Source organism: Labrus bergylta, chromosome 11 (assembly GCF_963930695.1).
Source record: "Labrus bergylta chromosome 11, fLabBer1.1, whole genome shotgun sequence".
Lineage (NCBI taxonomy): Eukaryota > Metazoa > Chordata > Actinopteri > Labriformes > Labridae > Labrus > Labrus bergylta.
This window is the reverse complement of record NC_089205.1, coordinates 8,332,836-8,348,535: the sequence shown is the minus strand read 5'-3', so window position 1 is coordinate 8,348,535 and position 15,700 is coordinate 8,332,836. Positions and strand designations below refer to the sequence as shown.

General features: G+C 45.7%; 2 protein-coding genes across 2 annotated transcripts; one reads left to right on the top strand and one right to left on the bottom strand.

The window, feature by feature from the left end:
• Nucleotides 1–613: 613 nt before the first annotated feature.
• sars2 (seryl-tRNA synthetase 2, mitochondrial) lies at nucleotides 614–7,462 on the bottom strand. Its single transcript, XM_020644368.3, has 16 exons — nucleotides 6,946–7,462; nucleotides 5,881–5,976; nucleotides 5,644–5,673; nucleotides 5,376–5,516; nucleotides 5,208–5,262; nucleotides 5,037–5,100; nucleotides 4,798–4,903; nucleotides 4,645–4,692; nucleotides 3,909–4,017; nucleotides 3,703–3,748; nucleotides 3,526–3,613; nucleotides 2,953–3,065; nucleotides 2,659–2,752; nucleotides 2,410–2,502; nucleotides 2,260–2,325; nucleotides 614–2,043 (listed from the first exon to the last, which is right to left on the bottom strand). Exons 1-16 carry the CDS (start codon nucleotides 7,354–7,356, stop codon nucleotides 1,903–1,905), a joined length of 1,701 nt encoding a protein of 566 aa, XP_020500024.1. The 5' UTR covers nucleotides 7,357–7,462; the 3' UTR covers nucleotides 614–1,902.
• Nucleotides 7,463–8,277: 815 nt separating this feature from the next.
• si:dkey-260j18.2 (uncharacterized protein LOC325231 homolog) lies at nucleotides 8,278–15,606 on the top strand. Its single transcript, XM_065959933.1, has 5 exons — nucleotides 8,278–8,580; nucleotides 9,448–9,601; nucleotides 9,769–9,847; nucleotides 10,689–10,916; nucleotides 11,118–15,606. Exons 2-5 carry the CDS (start codon nucleotides 9,448–9,450, stop codon nucleotides 12,613–12,615), a joined length of 1,959 nt encoding a protein of 652 aa, XP_065816005.1. The 5' UTR covers nucleotides 8,278–8,580; the 3' UTR covers nucleotides 12,616–15,606.
• Nucleotides 15,607–15,700: the final 94 nt, after the last annotated feature.

Genomic DNA, 15,700 nt, shown 5'->3' with positions numbered 1-15,700 from the left:
GTCCATCGAGATCCAAATATTTCTAAAAATACGTTTTTTAATTTAGACCAATAAATCTGAGAGTAGCAAATTGCTCGCTTGAGCTTCATCTTACTCAACAAAATTATTTTATGAGCTCGTTTTTTCCTCTCAACAAGGGGAGGTGATTGGAGCTTCTCATTGTGGTGTCATCTGAATGCTGCATCATGTTGGTTGTGCTGTTTGTGTAGTTCCCCGTCTTCTTGTTATATTTGCACAGTTTTTGTCTCGTCTGTTATCTTCTCACCTCTTTTATTTTCTGTCTTGGGGAAGCCAAAATGCTTCCACAACGCCGATTTAAAAGACGCTGATGTATCCTCAATTCTTTAAATCTTGCTCTGCAGCTGATGAGCAGGTGACCGTGGACATTGGAGATACGCTATTAGGTCGACTTTGAAACTGCTTTTTTAAAGTGGGAAAGTTACGTATTGTTGCCTTAATCGTTGACCTTTTATAGCAGCCTAAAATATAACGCCCATTAACCGGCCTGCCACCTCTGTCAGCATGCTTCTTCTGCAGCTCAAAACATCATCTGTATTACGGCCAAATGCAAGTTTGTAAAACAGATTGAACTGCAAGACAAACACAGGACGAGTAAGCAGTACATTTATCTTTATTGTTTTTTTATTTACCCTGAAAATAATCCTCATGGCATTCAACAAGTGAAGATATAAATATATTAACAGATACAGTAAACCCCTTAATGATAAGAACTGATGCAATGACTCAACAATCAAGGATTCACTCAGACTCCATTCATAAAGTCAGACTGTTTGAAACATCCTCATGAGTGTTAGACATCTTCCTTTGCTGAGTTCAGCCCAGCGTACATCTGTACGACTGTTTATAGGACGTAGAGGAATGTCGGCTCAAACTTAAAGGCAGGGTTGGTCATTTTTCGAAAACTAGCATGATTTTGAAAGTAGCATTCCCTCAGTGCTCCATCTGCACCCCCTCCCCTCTGTGCTCCCTCAAAAGCCACACCCCCTCACTTACATGCACAAGCGCCGTTGGTCCAGAAGCGGACCTCAGCTCATGCTTTAAGTGTGGGCTAGTCCACGTAAGAGGTAGAGAACGAGCAGGGAGACAGGGAGGCGTCTGATTGGTTCATCAGATTGGTACCTCGTGGCAGACATTGGTCGAAGTTTTTACAGGCTTACAAACTGATACAGATGACGGAGTTTCCTCTTTCCTTTTTCAGAGAACACGAGTTATTAATTTCTATCAGGACCTAAAGACAATTTCAACCAAAATCTTAAAAAGTGGATCTGGAGGAAATTACAAACACTGACTTTAACGATGGTGGTCGGGCACAACCTTAGAGCGGCCACTGTATGAGTTTTATCAGGACGGAGCATTCACAATCTATTCTCAATAGATGTGTATGTCAGTTGTCTGATGCATGGCTCAAATACACACACCGGCAAGAACGCTCTCTCTCTCACACTCACCATCACCGATAAACACGAGCTCACTAGAGGCTAAATCATAACAAATATTCCATCAGCTGGAGGTCTGCAGATATCTTGTACCAGCGCTTCTTTCACGATCAGAGGGGTAGACAGATTAAACAGGCATACCTGCTGTTGCCATGGTGATTGGTTGTGTAGGCATAATCAGGAAAAAAAAGTCTCAGATCTCACTGTGCGACAAAAAATATCAAACATGTCAGAAAACAGCCGACCAGACCGTGATTGGGCGTTGTGCCTCAGTGCACCCGCCACAGTCAGCCGTACGACTCAAAAGTCTGGCTTAAGTTGGCCTTTGTACCGTGGAGATTGTACCGTGTGTGCCCGTCATTAATGGTGTCGAATGTGAACTGGCTCCCATGTCAGGTTGTCGTGGACGCTGTCTGGTTTTTAAAGCACTTCACTGGTATTTTGATCATCTAGTCTTTGGAGCAGGCCTGGGGGGTCGAGTGTGCTGGTTGGGTCCGATGTACTTCAGCGGAGCGTACTTTGGCTTCTCAATGACTTCTAGGCCCAAATAAGGCTGCAGAGCTCGGGGGACACGCACTGTTCCCTCCTGAAAAGGGGGGGGGGGGGGGAGCATGAAGAAGCATCATTAATAAACTGTCAAATGAAAGAGCTGGTCTCCATCTGATCATGCGGTAGTATATCCCTTTAAATAGTTAGTTTGCTTTTTATGGTTAATCAAATGTCCCAATGTCGCTCATTAAAGTCCCCTCAGGGTATTTGCTCCAAAGACCTCCAGGTTTCCTGTAACCGTGACTTGTCTTACTTTGGTCTGGTGAGTCTCCAGGATGGCGATGATGGTTCGAGGGATTGCACATGCTGTAGCATTCACCTGGAGAACAAAATAAATCCCGTCACACTTCCGCTAGTTGGTAAACCGCCGAAAGCCAAACCTGCACTGATGTAGAGCACTCACTGTGTGGGCGTACTGCAGGCTGCCGTCCTCTCTCTCATACAGGATGTTGAGACGTCTGCTTTGGTAGTCTGTGCAGTTTGACCCACTGGAAATCTGGTGTAATATATATAGATAGATAGATAGAGAGAGAGATAGAGAGAGAGAGAGAGAGAGAGAGAGAGAGAGTCATGCAGGTCAGACTATCCTTTGTTTCTGACTTGTAATACTGTAAAAAAGGTAAGTAGGTATCGGTGATGTAAAGAGACTGACTTCTCCATAGCTGTCCCTTCCAGGCATCCACGCTTCGATGTCAAACTTCCTGTGTGCAGGAGGACCGAGCTCCTGCGTCGGCATGTCCAGCACTCTGATGAAAAACACAAGAGGTACAACAAATGATCCACATCTCATACCAATCCTCCACATATCAAACCCTCCAAATATCAAATCCTCCAAATACCCGGTGTAGTCCAAATGCTCGAGTCCAAGTCAAGGCACCAGACCTGAAAAATCAGGGCTTGAGTCGGACTCCAGTCCTGGACTTGAACACAGTACCTGAACACTCACCTGTAGTGTAGCTCCAGAGCAGAGAAAATCTCTTTCTGCAAAGAGACAAAGTCCTCCAGCAGCTGAGAGCTCTCCTGTCCCGTCTCATCAGCTGTCACTCCAAACATCTCCACCTGGACGGATAAACACACACACACGCACCGTAAATGTGGACGAATATAAAGTGATGTCATCTCTGTAGATATGCAGATTACAAAGAGCTGTTGTTAAAGAGCAGAATTGAACATACATATTTAAATTTGAATGAGCTGTACATGTCATCAAACTGACTTTAAATATGGGACACTCATACACGGTGTGTTCATGAATGAAGGATGATGGCAACCTGTGTGGATACAAGTTATGGATACAGCGGCCCCTCTCTGTCCTAAGTTATGGATACAGCGACCCCTCTCTGTCCTAAGTTATGGATACAGCGGCCCCTCTCTGTCCTAAGTTATGGATACAGCGGCCCCTCTCTGTCCTAAGTTGTGCATGCATTTATTTTTGTCCAGTACGTATTGGCAAAAATCGGCATATTCCTCGAGGCTCCAAAAGTGTGCACGACAGATTCATGTTTTTTGTGCTTGTTACCTTGTTGAAGTGATGAACTCTGTAGAGGCCCCATGTCTCTCTGCCTGTGTCCGTCTCCGCCCTGTAGCAGGTGCTGCTGCACGCCGACCTGCAGCACAGACGACAGATCACGTCAGTCCTAGTCTGCTGTAGTTATTTTGATATCCGAGTTACACAATCTGAGGTTCTGCCTCCTACCTGACAGGCAGGTCCTTCCAGCTCACTGCATGATCCATGAAATAGCCTGGAGGTGAGAGACACACGTCACATCATTACTCAACACGTGTTTCATGGATTGGTCCATCACCTCGCTGTGAAAGTCTCTCTTTGGCCTCTCATGCTGATGTTTTAAAGACGTTTACTAATTAGGGCATGGATTATGATAAGGAAGAATGGAGTTTAACCTGCAATGCCGACCTCTCCGGTCCCTGCCAGGTTGAGGTCTGGGAAACGGGCTGGATCCAGCGTGTAGACCTGAGAGCGGTGAGCGTTGGGCTGCATCCCACAACCCTCCTGGACAGGGACGAAGAGGAGACGTCAAGTCACATTTATTCATAAAGCACATTTAAAAACAACAGCAGCTGACCAACGTGCTGCACCCAACGTTAGAGAAACAATATGCAGGAGTTTACAACATTTATAAGAATAAAGAAAACCAGAGAGAAGGGACTAGTCAGGACCAGACGGCTGAGATGCTGACATAGAAAAATACAATTTGAGGCGGGACCTGGCTGCAGCAATTTGGACCAGCTGCAGGCGGGACAAGGATGACTGGCTTTTCCCGGTATATTAAGAATTATAGTAATCATGAACAGGAGAAGAACGCATGAATTACTGTCTCTAAGTCAGAGAGGACCCGCCAGGCAGAAAAACACTGACACTAATATGACATCAGAGTCTCATGAATTCAGACTGAGGTCACATTGGCCCGTATCTGATTTGAGTTAACCCTCCATGTGACTAATGCTAACGGTCAAAACACGGTCAAAAAACACGGTCAAAAAAAATAACACGGTCAAAAAAAATCGATTCAGGGTCACTGTTTCCTGCAGTTTTTTTAACGCAGCCATTGTTAAGACACATTTCAAGAATAGGGCCCTGGTACATTACAAACAGGAGTCAACACGCTCTGCTACTCACAAATACTGCCCCCTTCAGCACGTCAGGTACAACCATCGGGATGAAGCCCTGCAGGAGTAAAAAGAAAAAACAAAGTTTGGGCTCTGTTTTGGTAAATGAATGTGAATGCATTTTGCAGACATTGTTTTAATATTTTTTAGACACATCTCTTACCCGTCGCAGCACTTTGTCGAGGGCAAAGTTTTGGAGCGCAGTCTGAAGTCTGGCTCCGACCCCCCTCAGATAGTAGGACCTGTGGCCTGACACATGAGCTAGATGTCTGCAGAATAGAGCAAAAAAAAAAGCACATTGACACCCTTTCATATCAATAAGGTTAGACTTCAAAAGACAGCACAGCAAGCGGACAAATCAGGTAGAAGAAGTCCTTAAAACCAGCAATCAGACCCCCTGACCTTTGCCTGATGAGACCCAGCTCCTCCCCCAGCTCCACATGGCCTTTGGGCTTGAAGTCAAAATCTACCCAAGAAGGAAAAAAATGAGATGAAATGTTTAGTATAAAAACACATGTGGTGATAAATTATCTAATTATTTGGATAAATGATGCCATAGGTCACATCCATCACCTGGTTTCTGTCCAACCAGCTCCACCACCCTCGCCTGGCTCTCATCCCCAACTGGCTAAAAAAAAAAAAAGAAAGAACATTTTTAAGTTTAGGACCCTTCTCACAAAATCTCTCCGCGGATGCTTTGGAGAATGTGTGTGTGTGTGTGTGTGGGAGTATCCTCCTCACCACGTCAGGGTGGGAGGTGTTGGGCAGTCTGAGTGCTCGTATATAGTGCTCCTGATCCAGCTCCGTCTCTCGAGGCTGGAGCTGATTCAGTCTGATGCGGATCTCCCGACCCCTCTGCAGAGCCTGCGTGTACTCTGGAAGCTGTGCGATACACAGCAGGAGAAATGTGAGGCATCGCCGAGTCCGACCAGCGCAGAAACAAACACGCACTCATTCAATATAAAAGTACTCACACATTTTAATAGTGAAGTGCAAAAGGTAAACTTACACTGGAAAGGGCCTTCTTGTTGTTACTGGCCTGTGAAAAGAAAATTAAGTGAAAATGATGGATGCATCTTAAAACACAGCTTATTATCACAAAGACAAATCTAATTAGGTTAAAGTGTGCAAACATGGGACGAGATTTAAAGTGAAATTAGCAGTCAACATTATATTTTCACCACAACAATAAACATCCATCAGAAAACTGGGGACGGTGACCACTGCTGTAATGACCAGTACTGACCACCAGGGCTTTGACAGTTTCACTGATGTGTTTCTTCTGCTCCTCCAGCACAGAGATTTCTGTCCTCACTGCCTGGAGCTCCTGCCACACACAAACCTACAAACACACACACACACACACACACACACAAACAACAACATCAGCTGAGAGCTAGCAGAATATTAGAGCTTTAAAAGTGTCAGTCTCCCATGTGAGGTGGAATAACATTTAAAAAAATAATTCTTTATTTGTGTAACACTTTTCAAGACAGGTAACAAAATGATTACTGGTGTGCAATAAAAACAAACAAGTAATAAAAGCAAACAGACAGCTAGAACAAAAGATTGGCTGTTTCACAGTTTAGGAGCTCTGAAAGAAAAAGCCGTGTCCCCTTTAGTTTTCAGCCTGGACCTGGGAAGAGCTCGTGGAGCTTATTAGAAACATGCAGAGGCTTTTTAGGTCGGGTACAATCACTTCTATCTGAACCACTTCTCTTGCCCGCTTCCATCACTACAACACCTGTTGACCTGATAACTGCTCTCATATCTGGAAAACCGAGGGGCGTCCAAAACGGCCCTGTGGGGGTGTCTTAAAACCGCCTACCTTCTCTGGTCCAAACAAATCCAGAGCATTCAGGACCAGAATCTAAAGTTAGGAGGAGGACATACTGACTGCTGCATTGTTGTCAGAGAAGCCAGCACTTCAACATAGCATGTTTCCTTAATGTCTGATCATACAGTAAGATCACTTTATCATTTAATTCAGTAGATATATTACTGATTGGACGGGCTGCTAAATATTGGAGTATTTGAGGGAGGTGGATTTCCTTTTGACTGGTGTTGGTGTATAATGAATTGCAGTAGCCGAGGCAGGAGGAAATAAAAGCATGAATGAGTTTTTCCAGATCTTCGAGTGATTTCACCTTTTGATATATTTCTGACCGGATAGAAACAGGACTGGACAACTTTCTTCTCTTCACAACATCATAATTTAGTTGTGTTGTTTTGTATTTTACAGGAGCCGCACAGCCAGTTTATGTTTCTTTACAGATTCAGTTGTCGTGGTTTAAATATCAGACACACTCACAATCTTCCTGACATCGTCCCCTCGCAGGTCGCCCTTCCTCTTCTCTACGTCTGCGATGACTTTGTCGGTCTCCTCACACACTGCTCTCATGTCCAGCTCCGGCTTGTCACTGTAACCTTCACGGACATGCTCGTACAGACTGCTCCGGACTCCGTGCGAAAAGCGAACACACACATTTGCCCCCGGCCTTGATAAATGTGCGGACACCGGCTTGAGCACAGCAGCCAGTGCTGTCACTCTTGTGACCATGCTGAAGCAGGCCGCCATGTTTTCTCTTTGGGTTGATGATGCATTTAGCGGGTGTAGAAATATTCGCAATTGTGCTCTTTGAGGACTCTTGGTCAGCGTCTCCCTATGCACTTCAAAAGCTGTTCGTCCAAATAAACTCATCTTCTGAATAAAACAAAACATATACGAGTATAATATTAAGATTAAAATGTATTTACATCAAAGCAAACGGAACGGTTGAGAGTTGTAAAAACGGTCGTATCGGCCCTGAATGCAGCATACATGCGGAAGTTATGGTGCCTTCGCGTACTTCAAGGAAATGTCGTACGTTCCAGATGCAGTTGGGAAAACAAAACAACAAACATGGACGCCTGAGGTTGTTTGTTTCGTGGCCGATGCAAGTGGGACAGAGCTCCTGTGTTCTCCAGCAGCAGATTGAATTACAGGCATTATTTTAGTTGTATTTAGGTTTAAATAACATTATAATGATTAACTAATATTAGCTGAGATTTGTTAGAATACCCCTGTAACTGTTTAAATTGTAGTTACTGTTTACAAGCATTCATCCATTTTTCCTGCCCTAAAAAAAAAAAAAGAAAATCGAAATTTCCCAGTCGTAATTGCGATTTTGGAGTGCGGTCCATGTACCCATAACTCGTAAATACGACATTTCCAATGATCACTTGAAGGCTGCATTAATATTTTGGTGAATTGAATAAAAAATAAACGGATAATCTGTCATTAAATATTACTGTAGTACAAATCAGCTGTTCTGCACGACTGCTGACACGTATATTAGAACAATAAATAAGGATTTTAATTTATTTTCAGGGACAAAAAACGACGTACTGCGTATTTCCAAACATTCGTCACGAGGCAAAGGTCAACCAATCAGATGAGCGGAAGTTTAACGTTGCGGTAATCCGGTTCAGACGTGACAAGTGCGGCCGACTGGACTCATTTTCTGCCCTGTAGGCTTTTAAAACTACACCTTCATTGTTTTGGCACAGAGTTGGACGTGTGCACTGCCATGGTGGACTGATGCGTGTTAGGACGGGAAGCATTTCTGCACAGGGGAGGGGAGGGGGGTGGTGGCGGGGGGTGGGGGGTAGGGGGGGGGGTCGTTCTGGATCTGGGAGCTAGTTTGGTCCGTCTGCTGCTGGTGATGTTGTGTTTGGATGAGCAGCGAGTAGCCTGACGCGTCTCCTCCAAAAGGCCGGGACGAGCCTTTCAGCTGAGCCCGGAGGACCAAGTCCCCCTCCTCATGGGAGCCGGGACAGTGTGTCGAGACCTCTGGTGTTAACAGGGCACTGTGAGACGGTTAGCCTGGCCCAAAGTGCCTCACCAATTCCTGTTGAAGGTGGGACCCAACCAACCCTCACGGTGGAAACGAGAAGAAGAGCCAAGGTGATGTAGAGCTAAGTTAAAAACGCAAACGGCACACTGATGCTGCTCTCTGCTTTGTGTTCATCATGTCCTCATTCTCCATCCAGTCAGGTGCGTGTCCACACTTTTCTGACTGGGGTGGCCCACGTGGGGCTGCAGGGGCGTGTCCAGAGGGGTGGCATTGGGTCCCCTCCCCCCCCCCCCCCTTCAAATCTTATTGGTCACTCCAAAATCTGTTGAACTTTTGCTGCATTCACGTGGTGTCGGATACGCTGGAAAAAAAGAGTTTCCGAGTTGTAAAATGTCCATGAACTCCGGCTCAAGTCGGGACAACAACTCGGAGACTCGGAAAATAATTCCACAGATCTTCTTTGTAGCATCAACGCTGTTTTGTGCTGTTGTTACAACATTCAGACTTTCCAAAATGAAATCGCGTGAACACACTGAAGTCGGGAGAACGACTTTCCAAATCGGAAACTTGGACGACCTGAGCAGCACACGATAGGACGTGGCCAGGGGTGCGGGGTCCTGCGGGGTCCTGCGGGGTCCTGCGGGGTCCTGCGCGCCGATTTTGCGCATTGCCCGAAAGTATTATCTGTTACCTGGTTCATATGTGTTGTAGCAGTGGTTCCCAAAGTGGGGGGTCCCATGTCTCTGGCCCCTTCATTTTGGGGGTCACGTGCTGCAAAGTTTATGACCCCCTGAGTTATTGGCCTCTCATGCATGCACAGATGGTGACTGATTGGTTGATATTGTGGTAATTCTCACCTTCCTCTATATTCGGTGCTAATATTGTATCATTTTGTTCGTTGATGTTCTCACTTTATTTCCACTCAAGCCTTTGATTTGCGTCCCACTCTTGAGTTTTGTGTTTTTGCCGTTCATCAGATGAATGCTGTGCGCGGGGGCACAGTCACCTGGCGTCCCCAGCCATGGCAGGATGGGGACGGGGGAGGAGGAGAACCTCTGTCGGACAGCGACTCAGAGGAGGAGGACTTCCCCGACGACAGCACCACCCCTTTGGGAGACTACATCACACACGGTGAGACATTTGAAAAAAGAAAAGAAAAGTACAAGGTTTGAGAGGGGGTTGTTTTCCGGAGTTTAGAAAGCAGTTTGCGTTCTTCCCAGTTTAATTCCACGGCTCGCCCTCCATCACCGCCTCTTCTAATCACTGTTCTTTCTTCTTCTGCTGCTGCTGTGTTTTAGGTCTGAAGCAGCTCCTGGATGCCCAGCAGTTGTGTGATGTCACTCTGCTTGTTGAGGGGAAGAAGTTCATGTGTCACAGGTTTGACTGTTATCTCATGTTACAAAGAACCAGATAAAGAAAAAAAGTCATTCATGAAGTCTATTTCAAAGGAAGCCAGCAATTCAGGGAATGCAGCTTGAACGGTATGCAGATGCTAGAAAAGCACTGTGGTGCCCGTCTGTTCAAAACGATTGTACCACCTTCTATTAATACTGATTCTTTATGAACGACAGCGTTTAAAAAGGAGCAGTGTTCATGCTCTGCTGTCACTCTAACCAGGTATGACTGGAAGCTACAGGTGTCGACATTTATCATTTCTATGACGCAGATGTGGAGAACTCTGCAACGATGACAGAACGTAATCGATTCATAGGCTACTACTGAGGTTGCTTTTAGATTTTGCTGATGCGGCTGTACCTATATAATTCTTTTTTTTTTTTGACTATGTAAAGACATTTATGCTGACTCTGATTTCTAAAGGATTTTTCAAATATTAAAAAAGGGGGATTCATATTTATCTGACTGCTCATCTTCATTGAAAAAGTAGCCATGGGCAGTAAGATAGAAAATTGAGGATGCATCTAATATCGAATGACGGGATAATCATAATTGAATCGTTAGACTAGTGAAGATACACAGCCCTGCTGGCGTTATTGATTGATTGTTTTGTTTGTGAATTTGAATACCATGTTGATCTAAAACATGTCACTACCTCCTCTTTGAACATAAAGTGAAACACGGTTGTCATTCGTCACAAAGCTTGGTTTAACCATCAGTTTAACAAACGACTTCTTGTGAGCGCAGACAAAAATAAAATGTGGAAATGTAATCAACTGTACAATTGAGTATCGTCTCTCCTTCCATCCTACTCGCCCCTCAGAGTCCTCTTGGCGGCCGTGAGCCCGTACTTCCGGGCGATGTTCACCAGCCCTCTGGTTGAGTCCCGCCTCACCGAGATCCGACTGGAGGAGGTGACACCGTCCGTCATGGAGACCGTCATTCAGTTTGTGTACACCGGGGAAGCGGGGCTCTCTCTGGAAACAGCCGAGGACCTTTTTGTGGCGGCGAACCGGCTTCAGGTCATGCCCCTTCAAGACCTGTGCTCCAGGTAAATCTGCTGTGAGAGGGGGACAGATGATGAGGTTTTTAATCTTTTACTCGAGCTAGTCACATTTTTGCTTTCACACAACAAAGACTCTGCTCTGTTTTCAGGTTTTTCCACCTGCCTGTCTGATTTCCGCACCAATTTCATCTTATTCCTTTTTCCTTGTGTCCTTTTCTCCACTTCACCTTTTCCTTATCGCTCCAGGTTCCTATTCGAGCACCTCTCAGTGGATAACTGCCTGGGGATGTACTCTCTTGCTCGCTCTCATCATGACCAGCTGCTGCTGCGTGCCTCCCTGCGTCTGGTAGCCCAGCACTTCCCCCGTGTGGCCCGGCAGAAAGACTTCCTCCTGCTGGACCACGGCACCTTAGGGAGCCTCCTGAGCTCCGACCGTCTGGGGGTGGACTCTGAAGCAGAGGTTTACGATGCGGCACGTCGCTGGGCAGAGCACCAACCCTTGGATCGCTACGCCCACATGCCGGCGCTGCTTCACCACCTGCGACCCGGGCTGCTGTCCCAAGAAGAGAGCAGAAGACTTTGCCAGGAGTTGGGGCCTGCCGCAGCTGGTGAGGGCCTTGGGGGGCCACTGAGACCTCGGGAGGGCATGTTTGAGAAAAAGATCGTCTGTGTGGACCTGACACCTCGGGAAGATGAGGATTTAGCCAGAAGAGACTACACAGTGGACTGCTTTGATCCACGGACAGGGAAGTGGGAGAAGTTAGCGGCGCTGGGTTCTCTGGTCAGTCCCGGCTGTACGGCTGTAGGGGACCGGCTGTTTGTAGCAGGTGGGATCCTGCGGACGGGCTCTGTGTCTGCAGCTGTGCATGAATATGATGCAGTTCTTGACCGCTGGATGGAGAGGCCTTGTATGTTTCAGCCCCGAGCTATGCTGGGTCTACTGGGCTGTGGAGACTCACTCTATGCCTTGGGTGGTAGTAACCGCTCTGCTCTGCTGGACTCCAGTGAGACTCTGGAGCTATCTACACTGCAGTGGGCTCCGGGACCTCGACTACCGCTCCCTCTGCGCGCCTTTGCCTGTGCAGCACTGCGTGGGCGGCTCTACCTTCTTGGTGGAACTACACTTGAACAGAACCGGGCTGTGGTCCACTCAGGGGTGCTTATTTATCACACCCTCACAGACTGCTGGACGCGTGTGTCTCTGGACTCTGGTGCCACCTGCCTCGCTGGAGGAGTGGCTGTTCGAGGAGGGGTCTGTGCAATCGGAGGATATATGAGAGATACAACCAAGTTCCTGGATGGAAACTACACCAATCTGGAGACTTTAGACGCCACCGGGCGTGTGCTGTTTTTCAGGGAGGGCAGGGGGTCTGGAGTAGAGAGGGAGGTGACTGGGGGAGGAGTCATGGTCAGCGCAGAGCAGCGGGGGGTTGCAGGTGGTGGAAGCGACCGAGCGCCGAGCCCTGTGGTATTCCCAGGGCTGCCTCGGCGGATAGCGGCGGGGGGTGTGGCCAGGTGGAAACGCAGGATTTATGTGCTGGGTGGGGAAAATGGCTCACGGTTTTATGACAGTGTATACTGTTGGAAGCCCGGTTGGCGCAGCTGGGTCCAGAGACGGGAGAAACTCCCCGGAGACACTGGAGGGGTGAGCCAGTTTGGGTGTACCACCTTAAAGTTCCCCAAGAAACACATCCTGTCCAGACTGAGACTAGCCAAAGAAAACTGCAAGAAGGCAGTTGACTAGCTGAATGGAGACCAGTAGGACGGAAGTGGAGTCTGTTGTTCATGTGACACAGAGACGGGCTCCAGGCGGAGGTTGAATTAGCTCCTTCTTGACCTCAATACATTTTGATCTTCAGAGGAAGTAACAAGGAAGAAACCATTTTGTACGATGTGAGTGCAGCCACAGAGAAGGCCTGTAATGGATGCACATGGATCTTATAGAAATGAATACAGAAATATTCAGGAAGAGCGAAAGTGGAGCCACAAACTGGCAGTCAGGCGTCCTGCACCTGAATGTAACGTTATCCACTATTGGTCTGAGCAGTCAGGTCCTTTGAGAAAGAAATTTTAAAAAAAAAGGCCTTTCATTGATTTCTTTCTTGAACTATGTAATGTTATTTTCAGATTCTTACTGGTGAAATATGTTCAAGGCTGTTTGGAAATCTTTTAATGCTGTGAAGTTTTCAGTATTGTTCAGTTTAGACACAAGGATACAGAAAAACCGTGGCAGTAAAAGTTATTTGCTGACGATGTTAAAGTTGACCTATTCTGCTGATCCTCTTTTTTAAAAATCACAGTGTTACAAAGCTGGATGTCCAAACTAAATGTGAGTAAAGTGTCAGATCATGAGACAAATTCATACTGGAGTAATCTCAGGATGAGTCTGCAGAGGGCGCTAAACAGCTTGTTCTGCAAATCACACTATAGTTTGTCGATATGAAGAATTTCCAGAGACAACTTCAAGCCTCTACATAAACCACTGAAACCTCTTACATTGGTTCTCTTCTCTGAGCACTGGAGAGCAGCCCTCCCCTGGCAGCCCTGCAGCGTTCAGAGGAAAGTGGGGAGGGAGGGGGGTCTTAAAGAGACAGCAGCTGAAACAACCGTTTCAGGCAGAGGCTGAAATTAGTTTTTTTTTTTTTTTACTGAAGCCAGTATCAGATAAATAAGGAGTTCTATGAGCTGCACATCATGCTGCTCTAAAAGTTTCACAGACTGACATCCTGAAAGGTGAACATGAGGAGGAGATGGGATATTTTTAACGTCTTGCACATACATGATCGTGCAGGTAAATCATGACTCTTGTGCAGGCTGATAATCCACTGTGAAAGACCTAAAGTAGATAGTCATGATGGTACAATGATGCCGACTGTTGTAAAGATGACCCTCAGTATCCTTGTGTCTGAACGAGCACTGTCCAGCAGATTCCCAAAACCTTGGATCCCGGTGAATTTGTGTCTTTACTTGATTCTGTAGCTGTGTCAAAAATACCTTCTTTTTTTATTTCTGTTTGAATTCCTCCAGCTACAGGACTTCTGAATGTTTAGGCTATGGATTATCTGAATACCTTAGTGTTCTTCTTAATTTATTGAAATGTGTTTTGAAAGGTTATTTTTGTTATAAACGTTGTGTTTCTCTCTGGAGGGTGCTGTGACGTTCGACAGTTGGGGGAAACAGGAGCTGATGTATTGGATAGTCAATGAGGGTTTAAACTCAAATCTTAACTGATGATTTTAGTCGAGGTCAGAAAGATGAGCTCATACATGTAAGCACAATGTTTTGCTTTTAGCCACTCTTTTTTTCTTGCATTGTTTTTCTTCTTTTTTTCTGTTTTCTTCATATTGCTCAAATAAAGAGACGTCTGCTGGATGACAACATTCAGACACCGTCGTCCTCAGATTGCAAACTCCCAAACAGTGACAGGAAATGTCCACTAGGGGTTTATGTTGAAGCTTTGATGGGACCAGTGGTGTAGCGCAGGGTATACGATCCATAGGGTGTACCCTCTTCTAAATCCTCTTGATTCACAGTATTCAGTCATATGCTGCAGTTTTGTTCCGAGCATGGTGAAGGGACGACCCTCCCTTCTCTGTCTCTAACGGGCAAGTACACTAACTTAACATGCAAGAGGAGTTGTACATGGACCGCACACTTAATAAAAACATTTAGAGGAATATTAAGAGTATACTCGACTTCTTCAGGCAGCACTACACCACTGGTTAGGGCTCCTTACTTCACAGAAACTGAAGGTATACGTTTGGGGGTCACGTGCTGCGATACTCCAAATCAGGAAACTGATAAACGTTCAATAAAGGGATCGCTGCGCAATTCCTTTGACATTATAAGAAATGGGGTTTAAATAGTGAAACACAGCAGGAAATGGTACCGATACGGAGGCAAACACACAACAAACCAAGTGAATGGTTAACAGACATCAGCAAGTTTGTGTTTCCTTCAAAAACAAATCACACTGCGCTGTTTAATTTCAGGCACCATGCTCTGAATCTTCACCTTAAAACTTTCAGGTTAAGTCTTTGTTTCCATCGGTGCGCTTACGGTATGTGTGTATGCATGCATGTTTTTTTTCTATGCTGAGGCGTACATTTGTTCAACACGTCCACGCTGTTGTGGATTTTTCTGTTGGTAATGAAAGATCTCAAGTCAAAGTCTTTTGTCTTTGTGTATTTTATTGCATATAGTCAAGAGTTCTTTTGCAAAAAGGGTAATTAGCTACAAAAGTAACATCAGTCACAAGTGCATCAAAGATTCCCGGGGCAGTCCCGGTTGCAGAGCATATTTATACTTTCACAGGGTGTAGGTATATTACATATACATGAGTAATACATCGTCATTGGTTTTAGCTTGCCCTAGTGACTACACCTGCTAGTTTGCTGTATCTAACACCAACAGAAACTCCTTTGTTCGGAGGGCACTGATTTAGGGTCATGCTGTGCCCAGATACTGAGGGGAGTTCCTGTTGGAGATACAGACCAAGGCCATACAAAGAAACAGTTTCTAATTGCTAAATGACACACGAACATCCTAATCTTTTTAAGGTCAAACGAAGACAATAGACAGATAGTATTTTTCCACTACAACGCTCACACGGTGTGTGTCCATGCAGAGAAGTGAAGCTGCCCTCATTTGTACGATCTGATGAAGAGTGTGAACTGAAAAGAACAGAACATGGTGTTTGGATCAACTGAATAAAGGACTATTTGCTTACTTTTAATGAACTGTTGCCTTTTTTTTCTTCTTTAAATTCTGATGACATTAACTGTAGCAGCTGATGTCACAGTTAACATTTATACTATAGTGGCATGAAC

What these genes read in the sequence shown, in the direction of transcription:
- sars2 (XM_020644368.3), bottom strand. Translation starts at nt 7,356, where the DNA reads ATGTTTTGTTTTATTCAGAAGATGAGTTTATTTGGACGAACAGCTTTT. An exon ending in GCTCTGGAGCTACACTACAG is followed by an intron (nt 2,753 to 2,952) that starts GTGAGTGTTCAG and finishes GTTTTTCATCAG; the next exon opens with AGTGCTGGACATGCCGACGC. An exon ending in TGGAGACTCACCAGACCAAA is followed by an intron (nt 2,044 to 2,259) that starts GTAAGACAAGTC and finishes CCCCCTTTTCAG; the next exon opens with GAGGGAACAGTGCGTGTCCC.
- si:dkey-260j18.2 (XM_065959933.1), top strand. Translation starts at nt 9,448, where the DNA reads ATGAATGCTGTGCGCGGGGGCACAGTCACCTGGCGTCCCCAGCCATGG. An exon ending in GGGAGACTACATCACACACG is followed by an intron (nt 9,602 to 9,768) that starts GTGAGACATTTG and finishes GCTGTGTTTTAG; the next exon opens with GTCTGAAGCAGCTCCTGGAT. An exon ending in AAGAAGTTCATGTGTCACAG is followed by an intron (nt 9,848 to 10,688) that starts GTTTGACTGTTA and finishes CTCGCCCCTCAG; the next exon opens with AGTCCTCTTGGCGGCCGTGA.